Raw genomic sequence first — 21,894 nt, 5'->3', positions numbered from 1 at the left:
CTAATTCAGATTTCCATAGCCAGAGATGGGAAATCCATCAACTCACAATAAATTAGTGCACAAAAGATAACTACTTTATGACTTGAAAAAGCAGTGGCAAAACATTACGTATAATATGGTCTGTCTGTTATTTGTAAACCAAAAAAAGAAATACATATTCACAGGAAAAAGACCGGATGCAATGAGTGGTGAAACTATGGGTGACTTTTAATCTTCCCTCTTTATTTATTTGTGGTTTCTAAATATTCCACAATTAATATATGATACTTTTATAATAAAAAAATTAAATACAATATGTACTTATCAACTACTGAAAGTCATGGTTTGAAGAAAAGGGAAAAGCAAAGTAGATAAAATGGAAGTCTTACTCAAAGAGGAGCAGTTTCACAAGGACTTGGCCTTCAAAATACAATTGAGTGAAAATGAACAAATTTTTGAAAATTTAAAAATGAAAGATTTAACATAGATAACAAAAAAATCATAAAAAACACATAGATTCCTATTAATCTTGGAACACTGATATACAAAAATGATTAGGTTATTATAATAAAGATTATTTTGGGAAGTAGTAAAAAATATTGTTTCTCCAATACAACAGGAAGTAGGCCTCTGGTGTTTATCATTTAGATCCAGAGAGAAAAAGCAGAAAATTAATAATATTTACTTTCTGTAATGACCTCTGACTTCCATCCATATCATTTGCTCTTACTTCTCCTTCTCTCTTAGCTACCTCAGAAAATTAAAAAATAGCTTAAAATTATTTTTCAAGATGATAAGAATAATCTTGTCTAATCACAATTTACATCTTTACATTGTTCCTTTCTGTTAGATCAGAGAGGGAAGACCTTTTTTTCCTAAGGCCAATTAAACAATCCCTCTTCCCCCCAAAAAAGGAAATCAATAATGATTTATAAAACTATACTAAATTTTAAAAACACCTTAAGTTAATTTATTTACCATTGTATGGGGTTTTGTTTTGCCTGAGAGAGAGAAAGAAAATAATAAGCCCATCTAATTTTTACTTGAAGAACAAAATATAAAACAATTCAATACTCTCAACATTTTAAAATATATTTGGAGTACTCAATAGATTTATGAAAGGAGAGAAGAGGGATGGAACAGAAGAAAGAGAGAAGCAGAGAAAGGAGGATAGAAAGATACAAGAAAGGGTAAGGAGAAGAGAGACCAATAAAGAAATCACAGAGACAGAAGAAGTGGCACAGACAGAAAGGGTAATCTCGAGAGGAAAATAAAGATAAACTAGAGAGTGAGAGAGGAGATAGAGGGTGGGAAAATGCACACCTAAGGTGTTCTAAGATTCTAAGGTGTGTCTCAGGAAGGACTGTGGGATTGTTATCGTGGCACAGCAGAGGGAAATTACTTGGAGGTTACAGTAGTGCCCAGAACAGCGTCACTTCAACAGCCAAGTATGAGATCAGAACCACAGGCCAAACGCTTCCTAGATCTGTTGAAGACAGAGACTATTTCTTTTGAGATTAAACTGATTCTGTATCTAGCTTTTAAGGTCTCAAGGTATTCCATAAAAGAGAATGCAGGAAGCATCCTCTAATAAAAGGGCTGGCCCTGTACAAAATATAGGTGGCCAAATATAGGTGGCTCGGGGTCTGGTTTAGTATTTGCCCCAATTTTGCATAATTCCACTTATCAGATTAATTATTTGATTAGAGATGAGAGTGAGATATGAGCCAAGTTCATGAAGCACGCTTATTACAATAATCATAGTGGTTATTCCTCAAGTGATTGCCATACGTAGATGCTTTTTATACATTATCTCTTTAATCTTCACAATCAGCCTGTAAATGGTTATTATTATCTTCATTTCAGAGTTGAGAAAAAACTTGAGCTCAGAGAAGTAATTTGCTCAAGGCCATAGCTAATAAGTAGCAGATTTAAGGCTTATGCTTTTGATGACACCATGACGATCATTCTCAAGCATGGGGCGTGTACTGTTGATGGCACTCAGGGTGATTTTAATTAGCACACAGCCAAACCATTTTTATTTTGGTCATTTATGTATTATCTTTAACATGTAATAAAAATACTGGTCTTCTGTTTAGAGTAACTATGTGAGTTTTGAAAAGTATTTAAGTGAAAAAAACCCTATAAGTCGATTTAAAGAAATACATTAAACAGATGGTGTGGAAGAATAACAAACATCAGGAGTATGAAACACACATGCTGGAGTTTGGACAACATTGCATTATGCCATGGGTGTCTGGGAGTGGCATATGCCAAGGAGAAGGCCCAGATGGGATGCAGACACCATGAAAATCCTTAAAAGGTAGAGGAGAAAGTCCTTAGAGTGGTGAATGTATCCTTTGTGGATGGCAAGTGTGTGTGTGTGTGTGTGTGTGTGTGTTTGTATGTGTGAGAGAGAGTGTGTGTGTGGAATGGGGAGGGGCAAAGGCTTTGAGAAAAGGTAAACTTCCCCCTGGTCCAACTTTGACTGGCCTTGGCTGTGTCAGGCTACCTACAGGCTGGTTGGAAAATTGCACCTAATTTGAAAAATGCCAACAAAGACTGTCCAGAAGGAAATCCTATCTGCCACCATCAAGTATATTTGAATGCCAGGCTGACATTCCGCCTGCCAACTAGGACTCGGAAGGAAAACCCCGAGTAAGGAGCACACCTTTCTTTCCACGCAACACCATCCAGAAAGAGAAACGCTGAAGGAAAGAGAAACCAACCAGCAAGCTGAAGCGGGGGTTGAGTTACAGCGAAAACAAAGCAGCAAAACCACGTGTGGGGGCTGAGGCCACAGGACATCAGTCTTACATGTTTTCACCACGCCTGTCAGAGCGTCGCTGAAGCCTGAGGCCTGGGAGGCAAATATTTTCACGTTGTAGTCCATTCCACTGAGGAGGTTCGTGATCAGAATGGTATTAATGTTAGCGCCCACAAAAGTTTCCAGTGTTGGGCCAGCCACTAGAGGAGAAAAAGTATATTTCAGTTACAACAGAATATGGAAACATGGAAACAACACTCCTGAGATGAATTGTACTTATTCAACTGGTTTTCAGCTGGCCAGGATTATATAGAAGGCAACAGCAGAGCCGGGGTTTGAATCGAGCCCCATCTAGCTAAGGCTTCCAAACCTGACTACCACGCTAGGGATCGTTTTAGAAATCTATTTCTTTTCTCACATGTAGTTCTTTCCCTAGTGTTTACTCAAACAGGCTGGTCCGCCTCACAACCCACCATCCACCATATTGTGAGGCCCTCCCAGTGGAGCTGCCACGTTGCCATAGGCTTTGCGGCACTTGTCAAAATGAAGAAATCATTCCCAATTTCCCTTCTCAGACCCAGCTTTGTCCCCAGCAGGCACGCAAGTAGCAATGGCAGCAAATTTTATCATAGACACCATGCCATACCTTGCCACATGGGGGACCAGCATATATGTTACCATTATTAGTTCTATTCACTCCTCTTAGGATTTTTAAGACCAACACATGACGCTCTTATTCCAAAGCCCTTGACCAAGCTGGCTTCTTCTTTTTTTTTTTTTAATTTTATTTATTTATTTTTTCCCCCAAAGCCCCAGTAGATAGTTGTATGTCCCAGATGCACATCCTTCTAGTTGCTGTATGTGGGACGAGGCCTCAGCATGGCTGGAGAGGCGGTGAGTCGGTGCGCGCCCGGGGTCCGAACCCCGGGCTGCCAGTAGCGGAGCATGCGCACTTCACTGCTAAGCCATGGGGCCGGCCCCAAGCTGGCTTCTTTAGGCCTTTACATTTTCAACTCTGTTTCAACCCACTGGAATCTTTGATTTAGCATTAAAAACATTCCTCGCTAAATCCTATACAAATTTATTTACTTTTTGCCTCTTCTCGTATGTGCTCATTCTTTAAGAGCTTTGAGTTAGTGACAAGTTCTCAAAAGACTCATTACTTTACTCCAGACCCCACTTCCAACAATAGATTTATATATATTTACATATTTCTGTATGTATGTGTTATCTCTGTAGCGATTTTCCCGTGCCTCAAACTCTTAATGCAAATAACCACATAAAATTCTTCCACTTGACCTAGAACAGGATTTCTCAACCTCAGCACTGTTGACATTTTGGGCTGGATAATTCTTTATTATGGAGTTGTTGGGTGGGGGGGAGTACTGTGACTTACAGGATACTTAACAATACCTGCTAGATGCCAACAGCAACTCCCTACCTCCCAAGTTGTGACAATCAAAAATATCTCTGTTTGGCAGCAAAATTGCACCAATTGAGAACCACTGGCTTAAAACAAAGCTATTTCCCTCAGAAAATCTGATAAGTATTTATAAAATGGTCAAAAGAACAAATTTAGCAAGGTTGTTATGTGATTTAACACGTCTCAGGCCGAAAGAAAAGAAACAAAAACATTGGTGCTGGATCTCAAGGAATCAGTCTCGAGCAGGCTAGTGCATCCATGGTATATTCTTGCTATTTCATTTTCATGAGTCATAGAGATGCTTATCTGGAGAAATTGGGGGTGGGGTATTTTAGTTATATGGACCTGGAAAATGGACACAACAGAAAAGGCTGAACAGCGTTACAGACGCAAGAGCAACATCTCAGATGACAAACTGAGACTAACAACATTTTCGAGGGCAGAAAGAATTTTTTAATGGCCCAAATAATGTTTTTTAAATTTCCTGCCAAATGAAGAAAAATAATTGGAGAACCTCTTTTTGGCTGAACAACCAGAGTACTGAAGGTCCAGGTCCAGAAAACCAAAAAGACCCTTGTAATACCTATTTTTAGTCTCCTGTTTAAATTTCACGAAAATGTTAAGTGTCGGGAGATGATACTGTAACAGGTGAAGGGGTACACGGTCTCATCTCAAGGCATATGGACCAAGGGTACAATCACCCATATTTGGGTCATTCTCCTGCCTTCAGGACATAATAACCTGGGAGGCAATGAGAGAGGGGTCTTTTATCAAGGTGGCTAAGAGGCTGATGGAAAGCCTTTTCCTACCACATTCTTTAGGTCTGATGAATTTTATACCCCAAAGTAGTTTCCAAAAGGAGGAGACTGATAAGTTGGTAAATGGACTTTTTCCAACTAATCCAAGAAGTAAGGGGTAGAAGAGGTCGATTCTGAATATTTAGAGCTATACATATCCATTGAGCCATTGAAGCTTCCCATTTCTATGGAATCAAAGTTTCCTTGGGCTGGTTCCTTGTCTAGGGTGTGCATAGGTCAGGTGTATACCAAGTATATATTCTGCTTATTAATGTGCCCAGTCTTTTTCTAGGTAGGATCATGACTTCATCTTTCTGACAATATCTACCCAAACACTGCACATGCTAGAAAAGCTTTTTTTTTCAAAACAGGTAAGAGGCTCTTCCCACTACTTAAAACTAGAGATACAACCAAAAATAGAAAGTCAAAACAAAAATAACTTAGAAGACATTTTAGGTGTCTAGTTACAGTAACAATATTTTTAAAAAAGCATTACTTACCACTAACAGGTTTGTAGACGATCCTATAGCCCTTTACAGGGGAAGATGGGGGGTCCCATGTAATGCGCAACCTGTTGTACCATTCTTCTGAGACCTGTAAGTTTTGGGGACTGGAGGGTGGCACTGAGCAGGAAAGAAAAGGAAAAACAGGGGTTCAGTGTGGTTTTGATCTTTACCACCTGCACTGTTGTTAACAAAATCTAAGTTATCTTCCCACCTTCTTCTTCACCTTCTTCCCAAAGGTGAGAAGCCTTTGAGAAACTGTGGTTGTTTTAAATACTAAATATATAGAAAATAATCGCTCTGAAGATCTGAAGTTCATTCAATGTCATTTTGGTTCCCTTTTCTTCATTTAATTTTAAGTGAAACTGAAGTGAATAGTGTTTATTAAAAATTTCTGTCTACATGCCACTCTGTTCCATTATCAAAGTATGTGTGTACAGCAATATCACGGGTGACGTTCACACAATGGTAATTCTCAGAGGTAAGATTCTGACGATTTTTTTTTTTTTTTGGTGAGGAAGATTAGCCCTGAGCTAACCTCCGTTGCCAATCCTCCTCTTTTTCCCAAGGAAGAGTGGCCCTGAGCCAACATATGTGCCCATCTTCCTCTATTTTATATGTGGGATGCCTGCCATAGCATGGGTTGATAAGTGTTGCATAGGTCCGTGCCTGGGATCCGAACCTGCAAACCCTGGGCCACTGAAGCAGAGTGTGCCAGATTTAACCACTATACCACAGAGCCAGCCCCTGATGACATTTTTTTTTTGCTTTCATCTTCATATTGCTTATATTGTTTGAAATTTTATATTATCATTTATCAATTTTTTATCCAAACATTAAAGCCATTTATATGGAGGAAACTTGTAAACTATTGTGCATATTGACAGATATTATCATTATCATTTTGTTGTTGATAGAATTTAGTGGATGGTCTAAAATACGTAGACCAGCCACTAACACTTTGAAACTATTTTACTATATAGATATTGTTACATGGAATGATATTTCTGTAATGAGATTTAAGTCATATTTCTATAGTAACAGTCTAAATAGTTTTGATTTGTGTGAGTTCATTGAAGAATGATGTGTGTTCATCATAGAACACTTTTACAAATTATGCTAATTTTTAACATAGGAAAGTTAAAAATAGATCTGCAAGGCCAGGTGACTGGCAATTAGATGGAGCCCTTCACCTTCTTACCTCCTTTCTCCCCTCCTTTTCCTCCCCACAGTGGCAGGGCTGTGGTAATTTTGGGGAACAATAAAGTGTTAAATAATACAGTCCAACGCCATCTCAGAACAGCAGAATTTACTGTGCTTTTTGTTTTTTTGGTGAGGAAGATTAGCCCTGAGCTAACACCTATTGCCAATCCTCCTCTTTTTGCTGAGGAAGATTGGCCCTGGGCTAACATCCATGCCCATCTTCCTCTACTTTATATGGGACGCCACCACAGCATGGCTTGATGAGTGGTGCATGGGTCTGCGCCTGGGATCCGAACCTGCAAACCCTGGGCCACCAAAGCGAAGCCTGCGAACTTAACCACTACACCACCAGGCCGGCCCCATTACTGTGCTTATTTTAAACCATTCTTGCTGCTTTTTTTCGTTTTTAACAACCTGGATTTAAGACAGACAAGGATGATGTATTTAAAAACACATAGTAGGTGCTCCATAAACGTTAGGCGAATACTACTTAATTTTCTTCTTTAATTGCTGTGGTTTTCAAACATTTATTTAGTAGCAAAATACCAAAATATGCTAGAAATTCCAGTGTGTAGATCAAATCAAGATGAAGTCAAGATGCCGATGTGCGGGTAGTGAAGAACTTAGAGCTCTCCCACTGCTCCCCTCTCCTCTTTGCTTCTTTCCTCCCACAGGACCCCGAGGAAGTAACTGTAGAGACCCTTAGGGTTGATAATACTCTGGGTGATCTTTGGCAAAATGTGCAGACTCTGGGTGCAGGCATCGTAGCATGGGCACGGGAGGAGGAGCGATGCCAGCACTGTGGAATGAGAGATAATATCCATTTGGTCAGCTGAATCAGGGCTTTGGGCTGCAGCTACAGAATTTTAATGACTTGCACACTTACTTGAAAAATCCATCCTTAGGTGGCCAGGTACAGAAGTCAGCCTTTGCCACCATTCTGCACCTAATCACACACAACCATTTGGTAGCTGTGGTAGATTAAAGATGGGCACAGGTTTTTTGACCCTCCTCCCATTGAGGGGTGGAGGCTATGACCCTGTCTTTGAATCTGGGTGGGTTCTACGACCACCTTGACCAATAAAATAGACCACGCCAGAAGTGATACTGTACTATTTTCAAGTACAGGCCTTAACTGTGCTGACAGTGTCCACTTTTTGCCTCTTAAAACTCTTGCTCTTATAGTCCTGAGTCCTCATAGAATAACTACGACTATCCTGCTGGAGAGGCTCTGAGACCTCAGAGAGACCTGGAGACCTGGAGAGAGAGAGGTTCAGCTGAGTCCAGCCTTCCAGGCTCCCCACCAACATATCAGGCATGTGGGTAAAGTTGTCGTGGACCCTCCAGAACAACCCAGCCACCAGGTGACCATAATCAATACTTTGTGAGACAGAAGGATTTCCCAGCAAGCCTTGCCTAATTTCTTGACCCACAAAATCGTGTGATATAATAAAATGGTTGCTGTTTTAAGCCACTAGGTTCTGGGGTAGTCTTCACGCAAGCATAGACAATCACAACAGTATTGAAGACAACTAAGACTCTGTAGTGCTTTGACCAAGGGTTTTCACGCATTCTCCTCACTCGATCATCATGGCCCATTCATCGAAAACAAACATTTTGCGAGGCCTCCTCTGTGCCATGCAGTGCTGTGGGAGCTTGGCATGCAGAGGTGAACAGCCCAGATGAGGTCCCAGGCTCTCACGATGCTACTCTCCAGAGATAGGAGACAGACAATGTACAAATACACGAGTAAACAAGAAAATATCAGATAGTAAATTGTGCCAGGACATGATCAAAAAAAGGTTAATATCATAGAAAGTGGGAGCCACTTTGCATGGGTGGTCAGAAAAGCATGAGGAGGTGGGGTGACATTCAATTGAGACCAAAATACCAAGAAAAAGCCAGAAATGCAAATATCTGGGAAAGGAAATTCCCTACGGAAGGAATAGCTTGTGCACAGTCCTAAGGCAGGAGCAAGCTTCAAAAGTCAATGAAGACAGGAAAGGAGGTATAGCTGGGGCAACTGTTAGGAGGTGAGATCAAAGAGATCGGCAGGGTCCGGGTCACATAAGGCCTCGTAGGGCCGTGGGAAGGACGTTGGGTTTTATCCTGAGTACAATGGGAAGCCACTGGGAGGCGTGAAACAGAGGCGTGACATGAGATAATTTATATCTGGAAAAGCTCCTCAGGCCACTGTGAGGAGAATAAAGGATCCAAGAGCGAAAGCAGGAAGACTCACTAGGAGGCTTGTGCGCTCATTTTAGTGTGAGGGAGTGTGGCTTGGATTGGGCTGGAGCAGTTGGATGATGAGAAAGTGAACAGGCATGTAGAATGCATTTTGGAGAATCAACAGGACTTGTGATGAATGAGATGCTGGAGGAGTAAGATGTAGTTGTTGTTTAAGTCTTAGCATTTACAGCAAGAAAACTGAAGCCCAGAGCAGTTCAGCAACTTGCCCAAAGTCACACAGCTTGAATGTGTGAAGACAGAACTCAAACACAGATTTTCTGTGTCCAAATCTCTTTTGCTCTTTTCACCACACTACACTGTGGCTATCAGGGTACATTACAGAGCATTAGCATTTTCAGTTAGTCAGTCAGTATCCACAGGGAGAAAGCTTCACTCACAGGTTTTTCCAGGCGCAGAGACACTAACACCTTCTCCGTCATCGTAAATGGGGGTCACCGTGACCTTGTATTCAGTATTGGAAAGCAGGCTCTTCAGAAGGAGATCGTTCTGGCTTCCAGGCACCATAACCTAAACAGAAAAGCAAAGGACCCTGGTCTTAGAAAGACCTCTGTTCCCGTTGGTCCACTAATGGAGCAGGACTGTAGGCACTCTGAAGTAATCAGAAGCAAGGAGATGTGCTTGGAGAGTGAGGGGAAAAAAAGGCATTCATGCAAAAATATTGCTCTCTGAAATTCCCCTCAGCCACCCTTAATTTATAATCACTAATGCAGAAGGTTTAAATTCGAAGCTCTTAGGCTCTGAGGAATGGTCTTCTCTCAACATCTTTTCAGCATTTGGAAAGTCTCCAGAAGTAAGAATAACCATCTATTTGAAAAGCAGGTGTTTATAGCTTACAAGTGTTCATTCTATAACCCAGCCTGCTTACCATTTTTGATTCTACTTAAATGTCCTCTTGAAAATGCAGCCTTCCGTTCTTTGCCCTTTCAGAGATAAATCTAATCCCAGCATTTTAGAAAAGGAGGGATGCCAGCCAAGAACAACAGAACCACACATTAAATCCAAGTTTTCCAGATTGAAACATATTTGCCATTAATACTAAAAAATGTTGCAGCTCTTTTACTTCTGAAAGGAGATGTGTTCTTCAATCTGAAATTGCCCTGTTTCTAAAGGCTGCAAGAAATGAAATGCAGCGGTGGGGTTGACCCCACACAAGCATCAGTGCCATGTGAACTGTGGCTCAATAGTGCAAATTCTGGCATCCCTAAAAGAATACACGCACCAGAAAAGCCATGTGTTCTCAATGCTAAAACCACAGAACTTTCTGCCTGCGCTCAAGCAGTTAGATGCTGGCACATCTCTGGGCCATTTAAGGAACTTAATCACGGCTGGAAAAATGCTAGGATGTAAGAACTGACCCAAATAGGTTTGAGGGAGTCATAAGACCAGGACAGCTGGAGATGCTTTTTGATTCAAAGGCCGGGTAAAATGCCAGCAGGCAAAGGGCTGTGCTGTCTACTTCTGGATGAGAGAAGGAACCTATAAATCATGGAATAAGCCCTAGAAAGCCTCAACTTGAACCCAGAAGCAACTGTTGCTAAGATATTACTAAGCTCTAAAAGCAATATTCTTTTTTAATATATGAAAAACAAGGAGTCTGAATTAAGTGTTTATATATTGGATTAATATGATTTTGTTCCTCATGTGAAAGGGACATTGAAATATACAAGGTTGTATTGATGTGGTCCTGGGAGGGAGATTTTTTAAAAGGAGCTCTGCTTTATTCTAGAATGAGTTAGATAACCCTGGCATTAAGGACATGTAAAGGAAGAATTGTGGTTGCTCTGACTTGTGTTACCCCATCAATGTAGCTTCCTTCAGGGCATTTCTTTAAATATAACTCCTCTGGAGCACAGAGCCTGGGCATTCATTCCAAGCCATCTGTTTAGCAAACCACCCTTGTTGATATTCCTTAAACAAGGTCATCTCTCAAACTGAGAAATGCATGGCCTTGGAACCAATCAAATTTAGCCTGTGGAATACTGAATAGCAATGGGGCCATTTTGGAGGACTCATTTAGCTTGCCAGGAAGTAGTTGCTGCGGTTTATGATAACAGCCATCATTTACCTAGCGATTAGTATGTGCCAGGTGCTTCCCCAGTTTCTAATATAATAATTCATTTAATTTTCACCACAACTCTTTGAGGTAAGGATATCATTACACTCATTTTACAGATGGAGAAACTGAGGCCCACACAGCCATTGAGTAAAGGAGCCATACTGAAATTCTGGCTATCTGGCCTGAGCCTCTCTTTAACCACTGTCCTCTACGCCGCAGAATGGCACCACCTGGATCTCTTTACCCTAATGATATTCATTCCCAAGAATCAAATGTAAATCTCCTCTGGGGTATGCAAAGTTCTTCCACTTGGCCTCTTCTGGTTTGCACAAAGCAAGGTAAAGATGGGCTACTACTAAAAACAGATGCTACAGGTGGTAGCAGACGGTGGTTTTGTTTATAAAACAACTCTATAAAAGATGCTTATGGTTAAATGAGATGCAGATCTAACCAGTGAGTTTCATGTTTTTAATTTTTTCAGAAATCCGTCTTTATGTCTGGCTCCATATTGCCCAAAGCTCTTCAGAACAGCCTGGATCCTATCCAGCAAGCTGTTCCCTCAATAGAAAGAGGATTCCCTGCATTTCACTGTGTTCTCGTCTTACAAAGTTCTGTTTCTACAAAGAGATTCTCATGCTATCTGTAGGGAAGGACTAGGTGGTGTTGGTGCTGTTGTTTTAATTCCAATCCATTGAAGATCAATATTTTTATAAAATATAATAAAACAAAATTACTAGAAAAAACTAGCATGTTCTTTGATGCTGCAGCAATGTACCTTGCTATAAATGTTTCTAAAAGCTTAATCTTCATACCTGACCTTACTTTGTAGGAGACTAAGCCGTCCTGTAAGTATCTCTGCTCTAGAAAATTTCCTGCAACTTGGAATTCAGGTGATGGTTATGGATTTTGACATCTAGGCTTTAGAAAAGTCTGAAATCCTGATCAACATTTCACAAATAAAGAAGTGTGAGACCTCCCTATCCTGACAGCAAAATCCAGGGCAATGTCATTGTCACTCCTCCATATTTCAGAGCAGAGTTGAAAGTCAATCCTTATGAAATATTTGACAGGTGGTTTTCCTTTCTAAGAGTTCAAAGGATTTTTATTGGAAATATTTGGTTGATTTGATTATGCCTAGAAAATATATAATTATTTCTCTTATCTCAATTGGAAAAGAAAATTTAATTCCCCTTGTTTTACATATTTGAAAGCTTAACTTTGGTTTACAATCTTATATATGTACACTATTCTCCAACTTATCTCTTCATGTAAATTTAATCAGTTTTTATAGGTAAGGAAAATTAGGAAAGATGGTAAGAGGCATTTCTCTTATCTGGACACTTTTCCTTTCCCACTTTTGTAATATGTTTCAGCCATCTGTCTTTCTCTGCTATGCATCATTATTTTAAGATACTCATTTGGTGTTTGGAAGTTCAAGACTCTTGGATTTTGATATAGGTCTACAACCGCCTGTCCTACCTTGGTTTTATAATCTAAATTGAGATGCACCCCACTTTCTGTCTCCAATAATAATACACTACATTTATGTAGCAGTAATACTTCATAAAACACTGAGCTATAAATTCTCAATCAATCCTCAGTTGAAAACATGCCTGTAAATTGTGTGCACAAATCCAACTTTAATTGGAATTCACTAGTGGAGCCTGATATTTAAAGAATTCTACAGTACTTTGTTCTGGATAGCAAAAACACTTCTGCATGGTAAATAATCACCACCAAATTTGTCAATATTTTTCATTTTTATTAACGGTTTATTTAACTGGGGCACATGTGTGTTTAAGACTTTTGATCTTTTTTCCCTTCATCTAGGTGTCCAAGTGTTTCAAAATAAACAGTGTGAAATGAAAGAAACTAGCAAGGGGAAAATTGTCTAGAGACAACCCAAAGTAAATATTATTATTATTTTACCTTGCATAGTGTACAAGTGCATGCATGAGATTAAATTGTTACTCTTTCCAAATTTGCAGGAATAATTTAGCAAGAAGTTGAATGTGTTTCTTGGAAAGAGGAGAAACAAAAACCAAAAAATAAAAGTCTCCTTCTGGTAGGTTTTAAGGGTCTCATTTTTAGGAACTAAATTAAAATACGAGGACAATAACAGGGAAAAATGAGGCATTCAAATTATATCTTTAGTGAGCATTCCTAAGCACAATTTTAATCTTTTTGAATTTTCCAATCATGGATCACTTGAAATGTATGGTCTGAGTGAATTTATAGTCCAATCTATTTTGTTTAAGTGTCCATCAACTTTCTAAAACTACTCCCAGACCAATTTCATGGACCTTCTGGCTACTCACAGTGGGCATGGCTATCCTCAGGGTTATCATTGTGTTCTGTAACAATTCCTCTATCAGCCTGAAATAAAGTACTTTCCCGAGAGAATTTTGGGCTCAAATAATTGTTTACATAAGCACATAAATAAAAATAATTTTCCATCAAAAGCTCTATAAGTAAGGAAGAGGAAGAAAGGATAATAAATGTTATTCTTGAGCAATAATGAATTTGGAGACTTCTCTCATCGAGTGTCCCAAAAATAATGCAGCAGACAAGAAATGCAAGTAATGAGGCTAAATAAAGCATATTCCATGACTAAAAAAAAAAAAATTTCTTTTGGCTGGAGTTATCTGGTCTGGTGGGAAGCATGTCTAGGGAATAATTTTCAGGTTCTAGACTAAAAGAAATGATAACTTGTAAATTAAGAAAACATGGGAAGGCCATGATTAAGAATGTACCTAGATTTCCAATATAGAAAAACACAGATGAAACAAATTAAAGAAAACCCAACATATAAAAATCTAAATCCCCTAAGGGAGACACTCACGATTAAGGATAAATTAGAAATGACTATAAATCTGCTCAAAATGAGTTGATGTCAGTGAAAACTATACCTATTTGTTAATGGATGGCACTTTATTACGAACAATTCAACTACATAAAGAAGACCTTTCATGTATGCTTTGCTTAAAAATGTTTAATCAGATTCCTAAGGGCAAAAAATTTAATATATATAAATTAAAAAGTTCATATATCAAAATTTTATATATATATACATATATATATACAGAGACAAGTGTATAACAGACTATTTATGACCCAGCCTTGGTGCTTTAACAAGTTGTCAAGGCAGGAGAGGAACATGGGAAACAAGGTTCAGAAGCTTTATCAATTTGAAGCAGGTTGTATGTGGAGAAAGATCCTGAGACAGAAAGGTCACGGAGAAACCAGCAGTTAGTTTGAATTAAGCAAAAACATTAGTTTCTGGAGATCACCAAGAAATGATTAGTTTCTGGAGTCACCAAGAAATGAGCAGTTAAGCTTGCATTAATCTAGAGATAGCCTCGTTAGCTCTGTCAGTCAGGAAACTCCGTGGAGTTTCTGGTGAGCTATGTGTATACAGACCATTCCTACCACTTCTTCCGCAGGGTCCCCTTGAGCAGTCAGGTAGGTCACCCTGAACTGCTGCACACTGCTGTCTGAAATGTCCCATTTGACCCGCAGGCTAGAAGTGGTTTCATCATCTACAACCAGGTTTCTGATTCCTGTCCGGAAAACTGGAATAAACACGACCAAGGATTAAAGAACATTTAACCCACCATATTCCAAAATGAGACCATTTGTGGACAGGGCAACAAGTATCATTTAATGTATTTCTCTAGTGTAGACCCACGTGAAGCAAGAACAACTCAGCTTTAGTGGTTAAGGCGGGGGCCATGATACTTACAGGTAACAAACAAAAATAGGTTTCAGAGATGCTTACAAGGTGAGACCGTGGACACCTTAAAACTATCAGCTCTGTATATACGCTGGTAAGAGGAACTAGGGAGAAGCCCTTGAACTAGGAAACCCGAAGGGGAGCCCAAATGATCATGAGAACTTCACCTAGCCCTGAGTTGGAGAAGTGGACATAATGGGCTGGATGTCGTAAGCTTCAGTGTGCAATCCAGCAACCAACACACTTCCCACTCACCTGCTCCCCCATTTCTGTTTTAACACTTGTCACTCAAAGCACACATCTCTCCCCATGGGTGCCTCTATCCATCAGCCCACACAGATATTATCCTTCCTCTGATATCTGTCCAATCCTTCACTGGTGTTCTCTGGCACATTCCTTCTCATCTCACAAGGTACCTGCTCCCTCATTTGTCCCATTTTTTTTCTTCTCCCTTCTGTGCTAACTTCTTTTCATTCTGTCCATCTCCACTGACTCTTTCTTTATTCATTTATTCATTCATTCAACAAACATTCATTGCGCTTTTCCTGTATGTCAGACTGTGTTAGGCCTTTGAGATATATAGTGATTTACTTTGACAAAAATAATAAAAATGTCACATAGTAGGTAGGAGGGTGGCATTCACCAAGCAAAATTGGGGGAGGGTACCAGGCAGTGGGAACAGGAGGCAATTTCTCACCTTCAGGAGTAGGAGTTCCAGATGGCAGGAGGGATAAAGAAAGCATGAAAAATATGGTTGAGGCCAGGAAGGGAAGCAGAATCTAATTAGGAAGGATCTCGAATACTATGATAAAGAGATTTTGGGGTGCAAAGAAGGGCTTCATAAAGATTAACTGAAAAATGAATGAATCAGTGAATAATGAATGAAAGAATGGGTAATGGAGAGCCACTGGAGGGTTTTAGGTAGGAAAATAAATGACATTGTCAAACTTATGTTTTACCTACTTGACTCTGACAGCTAGTTGGGAGGTGTATTATAATGGAGGGGAAAGTTACTCTGAGAGAGAACACAGCTGATGTAGGAAGAACAATAGACCATCCACGTCTCAGTTACCCACAGAGATGCAAGGAAACAGTAATACGAATAATTCTCAACAGAGAGCAACAGGTGAAGTCATCAAGATGAAGAGGAGGGCAGAGATCTTGGGGGCTGCTATGCTGACATCCTCTGATGAAAACAAAGATGGAAAAGGTAGAGAGAGGTACCAGTGACTAGTAGACTAGAAGACCAATTGGCATTTAGGGATAGGAAGATGTTGGGAGGTTCTGAAAGGAGTGAAATGTGAACTGGCATGCCCTGTTCATAATTAATAATTTAAAATAAACAAAACTAGGATAACATAATTTCTGTTTAAATCAAACTTTGCTTATGGGTAAATGGGCTTCGATTTGTCCTTACCTGAAGTCACAGGTCTGGTAGGTGCTATAGTCGTGGCTGGTTCTGTCCAAAAACTGTCAACTAAAAAAATATTCGTTACTTAAAAATTTTGTCACAATAATAATTCTATACATTTGTGTATAGCATTTTATAGTTTTCAAAGAAAATTTCACCTATATTACCTCACTTGCTTCTCACAACAACCTTGACTATGGTCGCAAGACCGAAGAAGTGAGGAGTAATCAGACTTTATATCTATTCCGCAGGTAGGGAAACTGAAACCCAAAGAACCTAAAGTTTCTAATCAGAGATGCCAGACTTCACATAAACATTTGAATTACACCTATAAAATTGTGAAACCTCCCAGTTACTTTGAAATGAGGCATAACTGTGATAATTAAAAGAAATTAAACAGTGCTGTAGATCAAGTCGTGAAAGGGCTGCCAAACAAGACCACCAAGGAAGGCAATATGCTTGCATAAGAAGTGCATCTTCCCTTTCTTATATCCACCCTAGGCAATCAGTGGAATGGAGCGGCTGTGTGGTGCTCGACCCAGATCCCCTCTTCAGGGTCAACACACTCAGCCACCAGCTTCTAGAATAGTGGCTGCCCATGGCTCAGAGCTCTGGGAATTGCCTTGCCTGAGGTCACAGACTCTGTCAGGGGATGGCCCACCTCCAATGACTGGGGATTAAGGGATACAAAGGCCCAGCCCCTTTGACTCAATTTGGGACACATCAGAAGGGTCATCCCAGGCCCAGAACTCCTAACAGAATTAGCGGAGGGTTCAGTTTTAGCTTCTCCCTCTGCCCCATCCAGCCATCCTTACTTCCTTACAGATCTATTTCCCAACTACACTCTTCAATAAACCTTCTGGATGCAATTTTCTGTCTCAGAATCTGATTCCAGGGAATACAAAGACAATTTAATATATGGTTAATACCTCATATTTAAAAAATGAAGGGATGAATGAATCAGTGAGTGAATTTTGTACAAGATTCTTGGAATCAAGATCAACTTGGGAAATTCCAGAAACTCTTGGACATGTTAGCCCTAGGTTTATTTGTTTGCTCACTTATTCATTTATAAATTATTTAATCCCTCCATCCATCCATTGATCCATCCATTGATCCATCCATCCACTCAATAGGTATTTACTGTGCAGTTAAAATATGCCAAGTACTGTGCTAAGTGCTGGGGATATAATGGCGAACAAGAAAGATATGGTCCCTGCCTTCATGATGATAATAGCTTAGGATTCTAAAATGCTTCATATACCAGTTTCATTAAAGGTGAAGTTATATAATGTATTCTGGGGGACAAAGAGAAATTGAAGCCTCTGTAGCTTGAGATAAGGCTGATGGCGAGGGAACTTAGTGGGGTGAAGAGGGTGTCAGAATGGATGGTGGGAGCTCATGAAGTCCATCTTGGCCAGAACAAGACTTACGTGTGGTCCCAACAGCAGTCACCACTTCACTCTCGCTTCCATCATCCAGTACCGCCAACAGTGACACTTCATATTCAGTGCCAGACTCCAGGCCTTCAACAACATATGAGTCTTGGTCTTCTAACAGGACAATCTGAAAAGTATTTGGTGCTTAGTAACTGGGTTTGCTTGAATAATAGAGGAAAAAGAAAGTTAAGAAAAAATAATGAAAATGAAAAATGTTGTCCTGAGTGTAAGCAAGAAGCAACTAAGCATAAAGAACTCCCAGGCTGTTGGAATCAGTTTTAAAGTTAAACCAGAGACTTTATTCCTTTCAACTCCCTTAGCAAATAAAACTGTTGGATAAATGCAAAAGTGGCATTTTGAAGTTTTATTAAATATCACTTATGAAAGTCAAAGAATCTGAAAATATATCAAATATATAACTAAAGCCCTAGCAACAATGTATTTTAATCTTAGAAAAATCATATGCTTTGACATTTATAAAACTCCATGCCATGCAAAATATCAATTACTTCTGGGATCCTCAATCTATTTTAAAGCGAAGACCAACACAAATGCAGCAGTGCGTATTCACTTCCAGATAAATGCTCTGGATTAACTTTCAGTCTGTTTCAGACAACTCACCTCTTCAGCCCTCCCACCATAGACTGGAATCCACATCAACTTGTGTTGCCCTTCATCAGCTGAAAGGGGATGCCAGGTCACTCTAAAACTATCTGTCGTCACCTCATCAATTTCCAAGTATTGCTGGACTGGAACATCCTCTGTAAGCCAAGGGAGGAGATTTTGTTAGGGATCTGAGAAAGCAAGAACACCAAAACTCAAGCAGCTCCCAGGGCCAGCCAAAGGAAGAGAACATTCTCTGAGGAATTCCTTGCTTGAGGAAAGCAGATGGAAGGCAGAAAGCAGCATTGATCAGTCCAGTATAGCCTTACATCTCTATTTCCAGCATTTACCCACAGCATAAATTAAGAAGACCATGGATACAACAGATTTTTAAATTTTCCAGTAATTTCCAGAACTGTTAGGTTCTCTATTTGGCTCCTTTCATTAACTATAAGAAATAAGAGTGCCATATTCATTATTTTACAAAGATAATATTTTCCAAGTATTTTGAGGAAATTAACAAAATGGTGCCCTAGATGACTGAGAAATGTCCCTTGTAGCTCTATTTGCTTGTATGTCTAGTAATAAGTTAAATCCTAGAGAACAACCTTCATCCTTTTAACTTGTACATATGGCTGCCATCAGAAGTGAAATATAATTTATCAGATCTTTCACTATTTCATGCCTTACACACTTTTTGGAAATACAACAGAAAGCATAACATCCAACTACACCCAAAACGAATTGTCAGTTCATTGATTTTTATTATTTTAAATCAGGGATTTTAAACTCTTTGACAACACACCATGAGAATTCCAACTAGAGTAAGTCCTCAGGAGATTTTATGAAATTACTGAAATTTTTTCTTGAACATTATTTTTCAATCTAGCTTATTTCTCATTTCTTTCCAAATTACCTTCTCATCTCCTTAATATAGCACTAAATTTGTTTCCAAGTGCAATCAATGACGGGTTTAGAAAGCAAACAATAGAATTGTTGCCACCAAGAGGCAAAAAGTTTTAAATTTATTGAGTGACTACAAGGCATATAGGGAAAAGGAAAATAACGTATTCATGCCTTATTTTAAATTTTGGTATTTAAAATATCCCATATTATTCTATTAGTACTTCAGGCTGCATGAAACACATTATTGGCTATAGATTGATGTATTACGTTCAATAGTATGAAACTGTCATTTTTGTAGGTCAAGAACTGTTGATATCAGCAATTTGGGAAGCTCAACTCAACATACACACATATGAATGGAAGAAAGATGTGAAAATTCTACATAGATAGGACAAAAGAAATGGTATGTTAATAGGAAGAAAATAAGGTATGTACACTTATATTTAACTGAGATCTTTTGAATTTAGATGGTCTTTTTACTCTTTCCTTTGCTTTGATAGAAAATCATTAGCCAGGGCCGGCCCCGTGGCTTGGCGGTTAAGTGCGCGCGCTCCACTGCTGGAGGCCCGGGTTGGGACCCTGGGCGCGCACCGCCGCACCGCTTCTCTGGCCATGCTGGGGCCGCGTCCCACATACAGCAACTGGAAGGATGTGCAGCTATGACATACAACTATCTACTGGGACTTTGGGGGGAAAAATAAATAAATAAAATTATTAAAAAAAAAAAGAAAATCATTAGCCAGTACACATTCTAGTCACCCAATTGTTCATTTGTTAATAACATAAAATAAACAAAAATTAAAATATAGTCTCTTGAAAATCACCATGGAAGAAGCTGCTCTGGCTTCTGGTTTCTCTATAGTTTCTCTTGGAAACTTTTCAAACTGTAATAAGACTTACCCGTGGTGAAAATTCCTGTCAGAGGTTCTGACTGCCCTTCATCATAGATGGAGAAGATGGCAACAGTATACTCTGTGAGGGGCGTCAAGCCTTTCAGAGGGAATGTAGTAATAGGATCGACTTCAACCTGCAAAAGAGAGAATGCATAATAGCTGTATCAGATGTTCTCTAAGTACAGGAAACAGAAATCATTTTATTATTGTCTGTAGTTCACTTGGCTGGCAGTAGAGCTATAAATACTGCAAAAATGATTGAACTATTAAATCAGTCAGTTTATATATACACATTTCTAATCTTATACTGTCAAATAGATTACCTAGTAGTTAATTCTCAGGACATCTTTGCAACCAATATTATTTCCATTCATTAAAAATAGAGAGTAAAGCGCAGACAATTTACGATGCTAATATAAATAAATATAACGTTTCCAGCCTGATCTTCTGGAGAGGCTGGTTTTTGGTTTCACTGCCTGGGCTCTGCTGACTCTGTGATTAAGTATACACAATAACTCCTCTAAGAGTTGCACAGGTGAGCAATCACGCAGGAGAAGAATCAGGGAATAGTCATATTACAGATAAGAGTCAATATTTGAAATATTCCTTTATCTTCCACTTAGAGAGACATATTTGGGAAAAATATATACCAACCTCTTTAGGGCACATAAGGGATGGAGCCCTGAAGATAAGGGCTGAGGGTGTAAGGAAAGGGAAAAATTAGAAAAAGGAACAACAAAGAACGGACCTTGACAAAAGAAACCATAAAGTAAGAGATGAGGGCATGATTAGAAGACAGAGCTCTGAGCAAAGTCATCCTCAGTGTAAGAAAAAGAATAGACACAGCTTTAGCATTGACAGGGTGGGTGTTGGGCCGCTGAGCTACGTAGCACAGGGGACATATTGTAGACCAAGCAAATGGTGCCCCCACCTGCATACATACATTGTACACACATTGTCTCAATGAACCCTCACAAAATCCCTATAAGGCAAGTACTTATAATGAAGCATGCTAGCTCTGGTGATACTCTAGGGAATTGAAGAAATGTACCTATTTATCTGAGAGCAGACTCTGCCAAAAAAGATCTCATTTAAAATGTTTTCAAGAGACATTTTGGAGCAATATCAATTAAATCCGTTATTTACAATACTATCGATGAGTAATCTTGATGCTACCTGGGGATAAGAGGAAAGTGACTAAGCTCACTGTATATATTTGTTCACGACAGTCAAAGTAACCTTTACCAAAATATACAATGCATCACTTTCCTATTTAAAACCTGTATTAGCCATCTATTGCCTTCCAAATCAAAACCAAGCACATTGCAATGACCTCTTAGCCTTGCATAATCTGGAGCACTGCTCCTTTTTTATGCCATACTCCCAATCGCCCGCTGGGCTCCAGCCACACTGACCTTCCATCAGGTCCATGTCTTTCCCACCTCAGGGCCTTTGCACATGCAATTCATTCTGCCTAGGACCCTATTTCCCTAGCTCTTTTCAAAATTAGGCCTTCCTCATCTGTCAGGTCTGTGCTTAAATTTCATCTCCTCAGAGGGGGTTTCTCTTTTCAACTATCTCAGTAGGGTTAATCTTTAACACTGCCCTTGTTTGTTTCCTCCCTAGCACCAATCACAGCCTGAAATTACTTTATTTCCTGATGTACCTGCTCATTGTTGATCTCCTGCACAGAGTGCAAGGCCCTTGAGGGCAGGACTTTGTTTAGCTTCTTCATCACTGTATGTTGAATTGTATATTTTTTTTGAGTGAATAGAATAATAAATGAAAATTAAGATGGAGGTACCAAAGAGCCTTTTTAAAAGAGATAATAAAGGGCTCACCTAAACTAAGAGCCAATCCAGAAACCAAATACATCTCTAAGGAATCAACTTCGGTTCAAAAAAAAGAGTGTGAACCCTGGGGAAAGGAGT

At 39.4% G+C, this 21,894-nt stretch overlaps 1 protein-coding gene across 5 annotated transcripts in view; it reads right to left on the bottom strand.

Annotated features, from left to right (window-relative positions):
- Positions 1 to 21,894, bottom strand: part of COL14A1 (collagen type XIV alpha 1 chain) — a 212,804-nt gene that overhangs the window by 105,437 nt on the left and 85,473 nt on the right. For 4 of the 5 annotated variants that reach the window (XM_058564860.1, XM_058564863.1, XM_058564861.1 and 1 more), the window contains exons 15-22: positions 19,971 to 20,097; positions 18,183 to 18,322; positions 17,556 to 17,688; positions 16,129 to 16,188; positions 14,399 to 14,550; positions 9,300 to 9,429; positions 5,467 to 5,589; positions 2,797 to 2,946 (exon numbers count right to left, since the gene is read on the bottom strand). In XM_058564860.1, the coding sequence (XP_058420843.1) occupies positions 2,797 to 2,946; positions 5,467 to 5,589; positions 9,300 to 9,429; positions 14,399 to 14,550; positions 16,129 to 16,188; positions 17,556 to 17,688; positions 18,183 to 18,322; positions 19,971 to 20,097 (1,015 nt within the window). The remainder of the gene's footprint in view (positions 1 to 2,796; positions 2,947 to 5,466; positions 5,590 to 9,299; positions 9,430 to 14,398; positions 14,551 to 16,128; positions 16,189 to 17,555; positions 17,689 to 18,182; positions 18,323 to 19,970; positions 20,098 to 21,894) is intronic. The other variant, XM_058564862.1, reaches the window with a different exon arrangement.

Source organism: Diceros bicornis, chromosome 21 (genome assembly GCF_020826845.1).
Source record: "Diceros bicornis minor isolate mBicDic1 chromosome 21, mDicBic1.mat.cur, whole genome shotgun sequence".
Classification (NCBI taxonomy): domain Eukaryota; kingdom Metazoa; phylum Chordata; class Mammalia; order Perissodactyla; family Rhinocerotidae; genus Diceros; species Diceros bicornis.
The sequence above is the reverse complement of the archived record's forward strand: the minus strand, read 5'-3'. Positions and strand labels throughout refer to the sequence as shown.